Source organism: Canis aureus, chromosome 33 (assembly GCF_053574225.1).
Source record: "Canis aureus isolate CA01 chromosome 33, VMU_Caureus_v.1.0, whole genome shotgun sequence".
NCBI lineage: Eukaryota > Metazoa > Chordata > Mammalia > Carnivora > Canidae > Canis > Canis aureus.
Genome location: NC_135643.1, coordinates 3245672 through 3258616, shown reverse-complemented (window position 1 = coordinate 3258616; position 12945 = coordinate 3245672). Strand labels below are relative to the sequence as shown.

General features: G+C 41.7%; 1 protein-coding gene across 1 annotated transcript in view; it reads right to left on the bottom strand.

Annotated features, from left to right (window-relative positions):
• FRAS1 (Fraser extracellular matrix complex subunit 1) overlaps window positions 1–12945 on the bottom strand; it is a 436686-nt gene that overhangs the window by 7627 nt on the left and 416114 nt on the right. The window contains exon 71 of the mRNA XM_077882614.1: window positions 2485–2651. Coding sequence (XP_077738740.1) covers window positions 2485–2651 — 167 coding nt within the window. The remainder of the gene's footprint in view (window positions 1–2484; window positions 2652–12945) is intronic.

Here is a 12945-nt window from a genome sequence, read left to right as displayed (position 1 = left end):
GATCTGCCTGTGGAAAGATTTAAAGAGAAGATCATGTTTGAGCAATATCCTAAAACATGAGTAGGTATTTGAGGATTTGAGGTAGGAGACTGGGGAGAGAGTTCTAGGCAAAAGAGAGTCCATGTATGAAATACTGAATGCTGGAAGGGCATGAGTCCTGGTGTAGCTGCTGTCTCCTTAGTGCCTGCTATGGCACTTTCTTTACTTATACTATCTTATTTATTCTTCCCAAGAGCCCAAGAGATAGGTTCAATTATTATCTTCATTTTAAATGACGAGTCCACGGTTTCATATCTGTGACATGGGAGGATGAGAATTTGAGCACAAATCTTTCTGACTCCAAATGCTCATCCAGAGCATTTGCTATGTGGCACTGAATAGATCAGTGTGACTAAGAGAGGAGGATGTTGAGAGGCTCTGGCAGGAGAGACTCCTGGGAAGATAGGCTAAGCGTGCTGGGGAGCCTGGACTTCAGTGTGTAAGAAATGGGGAACACTGGAAGGTGTGTAATATCAACACATCGGGGCTTCAGAAACATGAATGAAGGAAAGACAAAGAGACTGGAGTCACAGAGATTGGGAAGGGGGCTATGCTAACACTCTGTGAGAGATAGATATCTAAAACATAGCTGTGAAACAAGGGATGAAGTCAAGAAATGTCTGGGAGTCAGATTCCACTGATCTTAATGATAGACAGGAGGCACAGGAGAAGTGGAAGATAATCCTGAGGTTTTTGCCTGTGGCACCTGGAGTTTGATGACGCAGTCAATGTGGCAGCAGATGTGGTAAGAAGGAGATGAAGTCCTATTCTAGACTTCTAGGTGTCTGAAAGACATCCATTTTGAAGCAGTGTGGTAGTTCCAGATCCACATGTGGAAATGTAGAAATGAAGTTCAGAGAGATCAGGGATAAGGGCAACTGTTAAGGAATGGCTGTGGAGTAGTAGGAGAATAGGAAGCTGAGACAGGGGCACCTGGGTGGCTCAGTGATTGAGCATCTGCCTTTGCCTTAGCTCGTGACCCTGGGATCTTGGGATCCTGGGATTGGGTCCCACATCAGGCTCCCTCTGCCTGTGTCTCTGCCTCTCTCTCGGTGTCTCTCATGAATAAATAAATAAAAATAAATAAATAAAATCTTAAAAAAAAAAAGGAAGTTCAGAGCAAAGGGATGGGCCAAGCCACAGGGATGACCAGAGGTAGCACCAGAACAGGACCAGAAGGAACCAAGCATGGAACCTCGGGATAACAACATGGATGCAGCAGAGGACAAAGACCCAGGGTAGGAGAGTGAGAAGTGGCCAGAGAAGCAAAACGGTGTCAGGTGAGGCTGGTGCAAAGGAAACCCCACAGGAAATAAGTGTCAAATCCACAAATTTGGTGCCATTGACAAAAGAGAGTTCTGAGCTGTGCAAGGTAGGACAAACTCAGCCTATAACAGAGGGACAGAGAAGAAGGGCCATAGAGACAGTGTGTGCTCACCATTCACTCCTTGAAGAAGTTTCCAAGAGAAAAGAAAAGGAGAAAACACTGAAGATTGATGGGGAGTTAAGGTTGAGGGATGCTTTGTTTTCTGTTATAGTCAGGACTTGAGTGTGTTTTTAGGATGTGGAAAAAAACTAAGATATGATGACATCCGAAGGTTAAAAAGAAGAAAAAGGCAAAAGGGACCACTGAGAGATGAAAGGCAGATTACTGGCTAATTCATTTATTCAATGAATAAATATTTATCACTCACTTAGGCACCGGTAGTCTAGTGCGCAAATTTGATATCTGATCACAATCTCTACTCTCATGGAACTCATAGTCTAGCAGTAGAAATAGGCAACAAGTAAATAAATATGTAATATATATCATATAACATTAAAAATTCTGAGAAGTACTATAAAAAATGAATAATGTTCTGTGAAAGTGAAAAATATGGAGGCCTAGGTTCAATTGTCTGGTGTGGTCAGGGGAAGCCTCTTTGAGGCAGTTAACAATTAAGCAGAGAATGAAGGAGAAGAAAGGGCTATCCCTTTGAAACATCTAGGAAACCATGTTTGGGGTGAGGAGGGGGCAGAGGACCTGGATTTCTAGTAGAGAAAGCACGATGGACGACATGTAGACATTTGGCAACCTCGAGGTTGGCAGGTAGTGGAGGTCATGGTGCAATCTCTCTGAGTAACCGAGAGATAAAGCACCTCACCCAAAGTCAGAGGTGTGTTAGAATCTGGCTGGAAATCCTAGTCTTCTTACTACTCAGACCAGTGTTTTTCCACAGTACCACACTGCCAGTCATTATAGTACCAAATGTGTGATCTTATTTTGAGACAACATGAAGGAAGGATCCTTGACTAAACCTTGGCTATCCTAGAACCAAGCCCAGGGGAATCTTCACTGGTGAGTAGCCTGAAAGTCAATGAGCAAAGATGCTAATCCAGAGACCTGTCCTAAAGCATCTCAAGCCCAGCTGGAGTCTCTTTCTGCAGGCAAAGGAAACAACTTACCTTTTGAGAAGGCCCCTTTGTAATCCATTTCTGCCAGTGACATATCAGATGTATTGGGATCCATTAGGAATACCTTCTCATTATTGCAGAGCTGAAATTCAGTATTGAGAGAATACACAACTGGTACAGGGCGGTTGGTCTGCTGGAACGCAATGGGGATCAGGAATCTAAATGCAGGAGAAACAAGAGCTCCTTGAGAGCAAGGTCAACTTTGTAAACTTCAAGCTGTCTTCCCTTCCCACCCTACTAAGGATTGTGAACAGCATTTTGTTGCAGGTGCTAAATAATCACTGAATAAAGAGATGTGTGGAGGAGAGGAATTTTACTAATTTGGATCATTATGAGGTTAACTTGCTCTTTTGAGCAGAAATAATCTAATTCATCTTTAGATCTCTTTTGTGCTCTTTGCTTTTCCTAGCCATTTCATTCTGATGGCCCCCAAGACTGCTCTTTAATTGCTGAAGGGCTCACTGCCATGGTGCCCTGCCTAGACTTCTCCTTCCCAGATCTGCAGGCTCCCAGATCCAAACTTATTTATCCTATGTCCCAGTGTTCAAGACATTGCTAAACAATACTCTCTTGCCTCACTCCTTTTGCAGCCTCACTGGCCTTCTTTCTAGGTCTTTTGAATCTGCTCTTTTCTTCCCAGACTCTGGCACATAAGAGCTCCTCCAGCTATGCTGGCCTTTTGTAAGTATCTTAACATGTTCTCTACCCCATATTTCTACTGCGTTGGGACTCACTCTTCAACAAATATTCACTGTGCTTTTATTATGTGATAGTTATTAGTCTAGTAATGGGAATTCATCTGTGAACAAAGTAGAAACACATATGACCTCAGGGATATTATGTTCCAATAGGGATTTGGTTAATATATAAGTTAAAAAATATATAGTACACTATAAGGAAACAAGTGATGAAGAGAAATATAAGGCAGAGAATTAGCAGGAATTAGCAGGAAGAGGCTCAACTTGGAAATTTTAAATATGGCGGTCACCGAAGGCCTCAGTGAGAGGAAAACTAGGAAGTTGGAGCCACCCTTACTTGAGATGGGAAAAATGCAGGAAGACTAGGTTTGGTGGAGGAAGATGAGGGATTCAGCAACAGGCATGCTCAACTTGGGAGGCCCATAGGAGGGCCAGGTGGAGAGAGGTGTGTCAATCTGATGCACAAGTCTGGATGTGAGAGGTTCAGCCCTGGGCCGAAGGTGCTCTTTTGTATTTAAAATCTTGAGAACGAATGAATGAGAACACCATGTGAAAATAGAGATAGAAGAGACAGTTCCAGCATGGCACTCAGGGTGCTGTAAATTCAAAGGCAATGGAAAAGAAAAGGAACCTTCAGAGCAAAGAGTGAGGAAAAACCAGTGGGTAGAAGAAAAGCCTACAGAGCATAACACTGCAGCTGAGTGAAGAAAGTGTTTCAAGGAGGAGACTGAACAACTGTTAATTGTTGCAAAAATAAAGATGAGACTCAACCCCTGGTTCCAGTAAGACACAGTCACTGGTGACCTTGACAAGATCAAGCTGGGTTAAGGGATGAGAGCAGAAGTCTCACTGCAATGGAGGCTCAAGGGACAATGGAAGGTGCTAAACTAGAAATTGTGAATCTAGGCAACTCTTGAGGGACTACTCAAAGTACAAGGAAGGAGAAAATGAGTGTGGAGGGGAAAGTGGAGTAAAGAAAGGTTATTTTTTTAAGAGGGAAGAAGTTACATGTTTTTTATGTGGATGGGGGTGATTCACAGAGAGAGAGAGAGGAGAATGGCTTATAAATTGCTCCATATAAAAAAAAATAAATTGCTCCGTATAAAGTGGATGAAAGGATTTGGGTTCCAGGGCACAAGTAGAGTGGCTGGCTTGGAATAGGAGCTAGGACTATCTATTCCTTCATACTGACAGCTATGGTCATGCAGGTGCAGAGAGTGGAGAGAGATGGTGGTAGGAACCTGGGTGAGTTCTCTTCTGATTTATTCAGTTTCCTCAGTGAAATAGGACACAAGATAATCAGCTGAGGGTGAGGACAGGAGAGATACAGCAATTTGAATGGGAAGGAATAAAATAGTTGAGAGGTGCAAGAGAGTGAAGCCATTGGTTAGGGAACTGTTTTGTTTACTGCTGGGGAGCCATGAGGGTCAATTTGAAGTTAGTAATCACGAATTTAAAGTTTCCTGACCTTGACTTTGCTGGACATTCTGCAGGAACATTCCTCCTCTGTCTCCCTTTCTTTGCCTTAACTCTTATTTATCCTCCAGATCTCCACTTAAACACCACAGTGTCAAAAAACAAAACAAAACAAAAACAAAACAAAAAAACAAAAACACCACAGTGTCTAGGATGTTCACCCTCTTTCTCTGCCCTTCCAGGTTTGGTCAGATCCCTTATCATTTGTTCTCCTCTTTTAAAAGAATTTAATTAACTAACTAATTAATTAATTAAAGGAGAGGGGCCAAGGGGGAGAGAGAGTCTTAAGCAGGCTGCACTCTGAGCACGGAATCTAATGTGGGGCTTGATGTCACAGTCCTGAGATCATGACCTAAGCTGAAATAAACAGTGGGATGCTTAACCCACTGAGCCACCCAGGTGCCCCTTATCATTTGTTCTTATCACACTGTGCACTTTTCTTTCAAAGTACTTATCATGATTTGCTATTTTATTTTCATTTTTTAAAAAAGATTTTATTTATTTATTCATGAGAGAGAAAGAGGGGCAGAGACATAGGCAGAGGGAGAAGCAGGCTCCCTGCAAGAAGCCCGATATGGGACTGATCCTGGCCAAAGGCATACGCTCAACTGCTGTGCCACCCAGGTGTCCTTGCTATTTTATTTAAATAAAGTGACATTAAATGTAAATTGGGTCGAAGTCTGCTTCACCCATTATGGGGTCCACAGAGTCACAGCCCATATGTATTTGCTCGCTGCTGTATCTTCATTGCTAGCCAAGCTTCTGATACACACGTTTGTTAAAGAATAATGGGAATGTGTGAGTGACAATTTCAATGCTTTACCCAAGAGAGTCCATCTGACCGTTCCTTGCTTTTAATTGAAAGTACTGGGATCCCTGGGTGGCGCAGCAGTTTGGCGCCTGCCTTTGGCCCAGGGTGCGATCCTGGAGACCCGGGATCGAATCCCATGTCAGGCTCCCGGTACATGGAGCCTGCTTCTCCCTCTGCCTGTGTCTCTGCCTCTCTCTCTCTGTGTGACTATCATAAATAAATAAAAATTAAAAATAAAAAAAAAATAAAATGGGGTAGATTTCAGAGGGTTGGGGTATTGGAAGAACGTGGCACGTAGGCACAAGCTAGGGCTGACCCTGCTTCAGTGACTTCAATGTCCCCATCAGTTGCTTTGCGAGCTCATTTAGTTGACTTGGGGAAACAGGTTTTTCTTGTTGATAACTGGTATTACCAGATTCCACAAAGTGCCTAACACTAAGATACTCAATAAATATTTACTGATTAAATAGAATAATGGACCAGAGATGATGATGATGATGATGACTTATAAGGTTAGAAGGTCTGATAGACCTGACAAAAACAATTCTTTTATATTAAGTCTGAATTCCCTGTGTCTTATTTTTTTGTGTTGCAGTTCTATTGCATCCGTATGAGGCCATACAGATCATCAAAAGCAAGGTTAGGCCCCACAGAAGGTCACCCTGGGAATCACAGGGATTCCACAAGTAACAATCTCCCTGATGCACGGCAAAGATTTCCAACACGGAAGCCTTGGTATGCTGACTCTACAACACTCTTCCCTCTGCGGCCTCCCACACACACAGCACCAGGGGTGGATATGGGTTGGTGTCTTCTTTGCTCTTTTTGCCGTTTTCAAATCTGTCTCCTCTTAAAAAAAAAAGGTCTGGCACCGACCCCAGAGAAACTCTTCTTACAGGTGTATGCTCAGAGACACATACAGTATTCTTCATAATAGAAGGTGGAATTATATGCCAAGCAGAATGGTCAAACAAATTGTGGAATGTTCCCACTGTGAATACCTTAAGGCAGTGAAGCACAAACCATGGCTACATGAATCAACACAAATGTTGATACACTTATGAATCAGGAAGTGATTCAGTGAGCAAAAGAGAAAAGTTGCAGAGAGAATTGGTGCAGGATGACATTTTTATATTGCTCAAAAACATGCAAAACCATGCAGAAGTAAATATGAGGTAAACCATAAACCAAAACAAGGGATGGTAAGTACAAATATCAGTCTTACAGTTACCCTGGGGGAGAGGTGGGAGACAGTGACTGGAGGGGCACGGAGGGTATGTAAAAGGTACTGGTGATGTTCTAGTTCTTTTTTTTCCTTTGACTCCAACTTTCACTGGTTTTAAAATGTAAATAATAGTGCCAATTTTGTGGGGGACCACTGCAGTGAGAAGTAAATGTGGGTTTTTAAAAAAGATTTTATTTATTTATTTGAGAGACAGAGAGAGAGAGCAAGTGCGAGAGAGAACATGGTGGAGGGAAGGGCAGAGGGAGAAGCAGTCTCCCCGCTGAGCAGGGAGCCAGATGCAGGACTCAGAAGAAGGACTCGATCCTGGGACTCCAGGATTATGATCTGAGCTGAAGGCAGATGCTTAATTGATTGAGCCACCCAGCTGCCCCTGGAGAAGTGAATGTGAGGAGCTTAGTACAGAGTCTACCACATGTGTACTCCATACATGATCATTAATATCACCGGTAGTTATTATTACTCATTTTATCATCAGTAGCCCAGCCGAAGAGATACTCACTCATGCAGTTGCAATTCCTAATAGATAATGTTCCATTACTTGAGGTTTTACATATGCATTATATATGGTCTTCTATCTAAAATAATATTCAAAAAATTGAATACGTGAATACAAATGCCCCAGCATATTTCCCCTGATAATTTGCCCTCTGTTCCTCCTAATGGCAGCCAACTACCATTTTTCTGGTCACTTTCCCTCCCTCACTTAGCTGACTACCATGGTACCATCAATCTTGGTGATTTCAACATCTGCATGGATGAATCATCCAATACCCTTCAGCTCTCAATTCCTTGATATCTTCACCTCCAAAGACTTGTCCTCTCCCTGGTGTAGCCACCCACACTTTATACAGTCCTACTACACGCCACTTCCTAAAATCTCATTTCCCAGCACCTCACTCTCTCCACCCCCTAACCTCCCAGCTCACCCCTTCTGTTATTTCCACTCATTAATTCCCTAATCCCACAGGACCTCCCCAGCCTTTTACCAGCAACTGGAACACTGAGGAACTCATGGTGGGAATGTACACACATTGTTACATTAGTACAAATACTTTGGAAAACAGTTTGGCAGTTTCTTAAAAAGTTAAGCATATAACTACCATATGAGCCAGACACTCTATTCCTAAGTATTTACACATGAAAACAGAAAGCGTATGTCCGTGTAAAGGCTTGTGTGTGTGTGTGTGTGTGTGTGTGTGTGTGTGCATACATAGCAGCTTTATTTATCACAGCCATACACTGGAAACAACCCAAATGTCTATCAACTGATGAGCTGATAAAGAAACTGTAGTATATCTGTACAATGGGCTACAATTCATCAATAACAAGGACAAACTACTGATATGTACAATAGGAGTGAATGAAAATAATCTTGCTGAGTGAAAGGAGTTACAGAAGAAGAACGCGTACTGTATGATGCCATTTATTTTTTTATTTTTATTTATTTTTATTTTTTTACTAAATTTATTTTTTATTGGTGTTCAATTTACCAACATATAGAATAACACCCAGTGCTCATCCTGTCAAGTGCCCCCCTCAGTGCCCGTCACCCATTCACCCCACCCCCGCCCTCCTCCCCTTCCACTACCCCTAGTTTGTTTCCCAGAGTTAGGAGTCTCTATGTTCTGTCTCCCTTTCTGATATTTCCCACACCTTCTTCTCCCTTCCCTTATATTCCCTTTCACTATTATTTATATTCCCCAAATGAATGAGAACATACACTGTTTGTCCTTCTCCGACTGACTTACTTCACTCAGCATAATACCCTCCAGTTCCATCCACGTCCAAGCAAATGGTGGGTATTTGTCATTTCTAATGGCTGAGGAATATTCCATTGTATACATAGACCACATCTTCTGTATCCATTCATCTGTCGATGGACACCGAGGCTCCTTCCACAGTTTGGCTATTGTGGACATTGCTGCTAGAAACATCGGGGTGCAGGTGTCCCGGCGTTTCACTGCATCTGTATCTTTGGGGTAAATCCCCAGCAGTGCAATTGCTGGGCCGTAGGGCAGGTCTATTTTTAACTCTTTGAGGAACCTCCACACAGTTTTCCAGAGTGGCTGCACCAGTTCCCATTCCCACCAACAGTGCAGGAGGGTTCCCTTTTCTCCACATCCTCTCCAACATTTGTGGTTTCCTGCCTTGTTAATTTTCCCCATTCTCACTGGTGTGAGGTGGTATCTCATTGTGGTTTTGATTTGTATTTCCCTGATGGCAAGTGATGCAGAGCATTTTCTCATGTGCGTGTTGGCCATGTCTATGTCTTCCTCTGTGAGATTTCTCTTCATGGCTTTTGCCCATTTCATGATTGGATTGTTTGTTTCTTTGGTGTTGAGTTTAATAAGTTCTTTATAGATCTTGGAAACTAGCCCTTTATCTGATACGTCATTTGCAAATATCTTCTCCCATTCTGTAGGTTGTCTCCTAGTTTTGTTGACTGTATCCTTTGCTGTGCAAAAGCTTCTTATCTTGATGAAGTCCCAATAGTTCATTTTTGCTTTGGTTTCTTTTGCCTTCGTGGATGTATCTTGCAAGAAGTTACTGTGGCCAAGTTCAAAAAGGGTGTTGCCTGTGTTCTCCTCTAGGATTTTGATGGAATCTTGTCTCACATTTGATCTTTCATCCATTTTGAGTTTATCTTTGTGTCTGGTGCAAGAGAGTGGTCTAGTTTCATTCTTCTGCATGTGGATGTCCAATTTTCCCAGCACCATTTATTGAAGAGACTGTCTTTCTTCCACTGGACAGTCTTTCCTCCTTTATCGAATATTAGTTGAGCATAAAGTTCAGGGTCCACTTCTGGATTCTCTATTCTGTTCCACTGATCTATGTGTCTGTTTTTGTGCCAGTACCACACTGTCTTGATGACCACAGCTTGGTAGTACAACCTGAAATCTGGCATTGTGATGCCCCCACATATGGTTTTCTTTTTTAAAATTCCCCTGGCTCTTAGGGGTCTTTCTGATTTCACACAAATCTTAAAATAATTTGTTCTAACTCTCTGAAGAAAGTCCATGGTATTTTGATAGGGATTGCATTAAACGTGTACATTGCTCTGGGTAACATTGACATTTTCACAATATTAATTCTGCCAATCCATGAGCATGGAATATTTTTCCATCTCTTTGTGTCTTCCTCAATTTCTTTCAGAAGCATTCTATAGTTTTTAGGGTATAGATCCTTTACCTCTTTGGTGAGTTTTATTCCTAGGTATCTTATGCTTTTGGGTGCAATTGTAAATGGGATTGACTCCTTAATTTCTCTTTCTTCAGTCTCATTGTTAGTGTATAGAAATGCCACTGATTTCTGGGCATTGACTTTGTATCCTGCCATGCTACCAAATTGCTGTATGAGTTCTAGCAATTTTGGGGTGGAGGCTTTTGGGTTTTCTATGTAGAGTATCATGTCATCGGCGAAGAGGGAGAGTTTGACTTCTTCTTTGCCAATTTGAATGCCTTTAATGTCTTTTTTGTTGTCTGATTGCTGAGGCTAGGACTTCCAGTACTATGTTGAATAGCAGTGGTGAGAGTGGACATCCCTGTCTTGTTCCTGATCTTAGGGGAAAGGCTCCCAGTGCTTCCCCATTGAGAATGATATTTGCTGTGGGATTTTCATAGATGGCTTTTAAGATGTTGGGGAATGTTCCCTCTATCCCTACACCCTGAAGAGTTTTGATCAGGAATGGATGCTGTATTTTGTCAAATGCTTTCTCTGCATCTAATGAGAGGATCACATGGTTCTTGGTTTTTCTCTTGCTGATATGATGAATCATATTGATTGCTTTACGAGTGCTCAACCAGCCTTGTGTCCCGGGGATAAATCCTACTTGGTCATGGTGAATAATTTTCTTAATGTACTGTTGGATCCTATTGGCTAGTATCTTGTTGAGAAGTTTTGCATCCATGTTCATCAGGGATATTGGTCTGTAATTCTCCCTTTTGGTGGGGTGTTTGTCTGGTTTTGGAATTAAGGTGATGCTGGCCTCATAGAACGAATTTGGAAGTACTCCATCTCTTTCTATCTTTCCAAACAGCGTTAGTAGAATAGGTATGGTTTCTTCTTTAAACGTTTGATAGAATTCCCCTGGGAAGCCATCTGGCCCTGGACTTTTGCGTCTTGGGAGGTTTTTGATGACTGCTTCAATTTCCTCCCTGGTTATTGGCCTGTTCAGGTTTTCTATTTCTTCCTGTTCCAGTTTTGGTAGTTTTTGGCTTTCCAGAAATACGTCCATTTCTTCTAGATTGCCTAATTTATTGGCGTATAGCTGTTCATAATATGTTTTTAAAATCGTTTGTATTTCCTTGGTGTTGGTAGTGATCTCTCCTTTCTCATTCATGATTTTATTAATTTGAGTCTTCTTTCTCTTCTTTTTAATAAGGCTGGTTAATGGTTTATCTATCTTATTAATTCTTTCAAAGAACTAACTCCTGGTTTTGTTGATCTGTTCCACAGTTCTTCTGGTCTCGATTTCGTTGAGTTCTGCTCAAATCTTAATTAACTCTCTTCTTCTGCTGGGTGTAGGATCTATTTGCTGTTTTTTCTCTAGCTCCTTTAGGTGTAAGGTTAGCTTTTGTATTTGAGTTCTTTCCAGTTTTTGAATGGATGCTTGTATTGCGATGTATTTCCCCCTTAGGACTGCTTTTGCTGCAACCCAAAGATTTTGAATGGTTGTATCTTCATTCTCATTAGTTTCCATGAATCTTTTTAATTCTTCCTTAATTTCCTGGTTGACCCTTTCATCTTTTGGCAGGATGGTCCTTAACCTCCACGTGTTTGAGATCCTTCCAAACTTCTTGTGATTTAGTTCTAATTTCAATGCATTACGGCCTGAGAATATGCAGGGGACGATCCCAATCTTTTGGTATCAGTTCAGACCTGATTTGTGACCCAGTATGTGCTCTATTCTGGAGAAAGTTGCATGTGCACTTGAGAAGAATGTGTATTCAGTTGAGTTTGGATGTAAAGTTCTGTAGATATCTGTGAAATCCATCTGGTCCAGTGTATCATTTAAAGCTCTTGTTTCTTAGGAGATGTGCTTAGAAGACCTATCGAGTATAGAAAGAGCTAGATTGAAGTCACCAAGTATAAGTGTATTATTATCTAAGTATTTCTTCACTTTGAATAATAATTGATTTATATATTTGGCAGCTCCCTCATTCGGGGCATATATATTGAGGATTGTTAAGTCCTCTTGTTGGATAGATCCTTTAAGTATGATATAGTGTCCCTCTTCATCTCTCACTACAGTCTTTGGGGTAAATTTTAGTTTATCTGATATAAGGATGGCTACCCCTGCTTTCTTTTGAGGACCATTTGAATGGTAAATGGTTCTCCAACCTTTTATTTTCAGGCTGTAGGTGTCCTTCTGTCTAAAATGAGTCTGTTGTAGACAGTAAATAGATGGGTCCTGCTTTTTATCCAGTCTGAAACCCTGCGCCTTTTGATGGGGTCATTAAGCCCGTTCACGTTCAGAGTTACTACTGAAAGGTATGAGTTTAGTGTCATCATGATATCTATTCAGTCCTTGTTTTTGTGGATTGTTCCACTGGACTTCTTCTTAAAGGGGAATTTTGAGAGTCCCCCTTAAAATTTCTTGCAGAGCTGGTTTGGAGGTCACATATTCTTTCAGTTCCTGCCTGTCTTGGAAGCTCTTTATCTCTCCTTCCATTCTGAATGAGAGCCTTGCTGGATAAAGTATTCTTGGTTGCATGTTCTTCTCATTTAGGACCCTGAATATATCCTGCCAGCCCTTCCTGGCCTGCCAGGTCTCTGTGGAGAGGTCTGCCGTTACCCTAATACTCCTCCCCATAAAAGTCAGGGATTTCTTGTCTCTTGCCGCTTTAAGGATCTTCTCTTTATCTTTGGAATTTGCAAGCTTCACTATTAAATGTCGAGGTGTTGAACGGTTTTTATTGATTTTAGGGGGGGATCTCTCTATTTTCTGGATCTGAATGCCTGTTTCCCTTCCCAGATTAGGAAATTTTTCAGCTATGATTTGTTCAAATACATATTCTGGCCCTCTGTCCCTTTTGGCGCCCTCGGGAACCCCAATTAAACGTAGGTTTTTCTTCCTCAGGCTGTCGTTTATTTCCCTTAATCTGTCTTCATGGTCTTTTAACTGTTTGTCTCTTTTCCTCAGTTTCCCTCTTTGCCATCAACTTGTCTTCTATGTCACTCACTCGTTCTTCCACCTCGTTAACCCTCGTCGTTAGGACTTC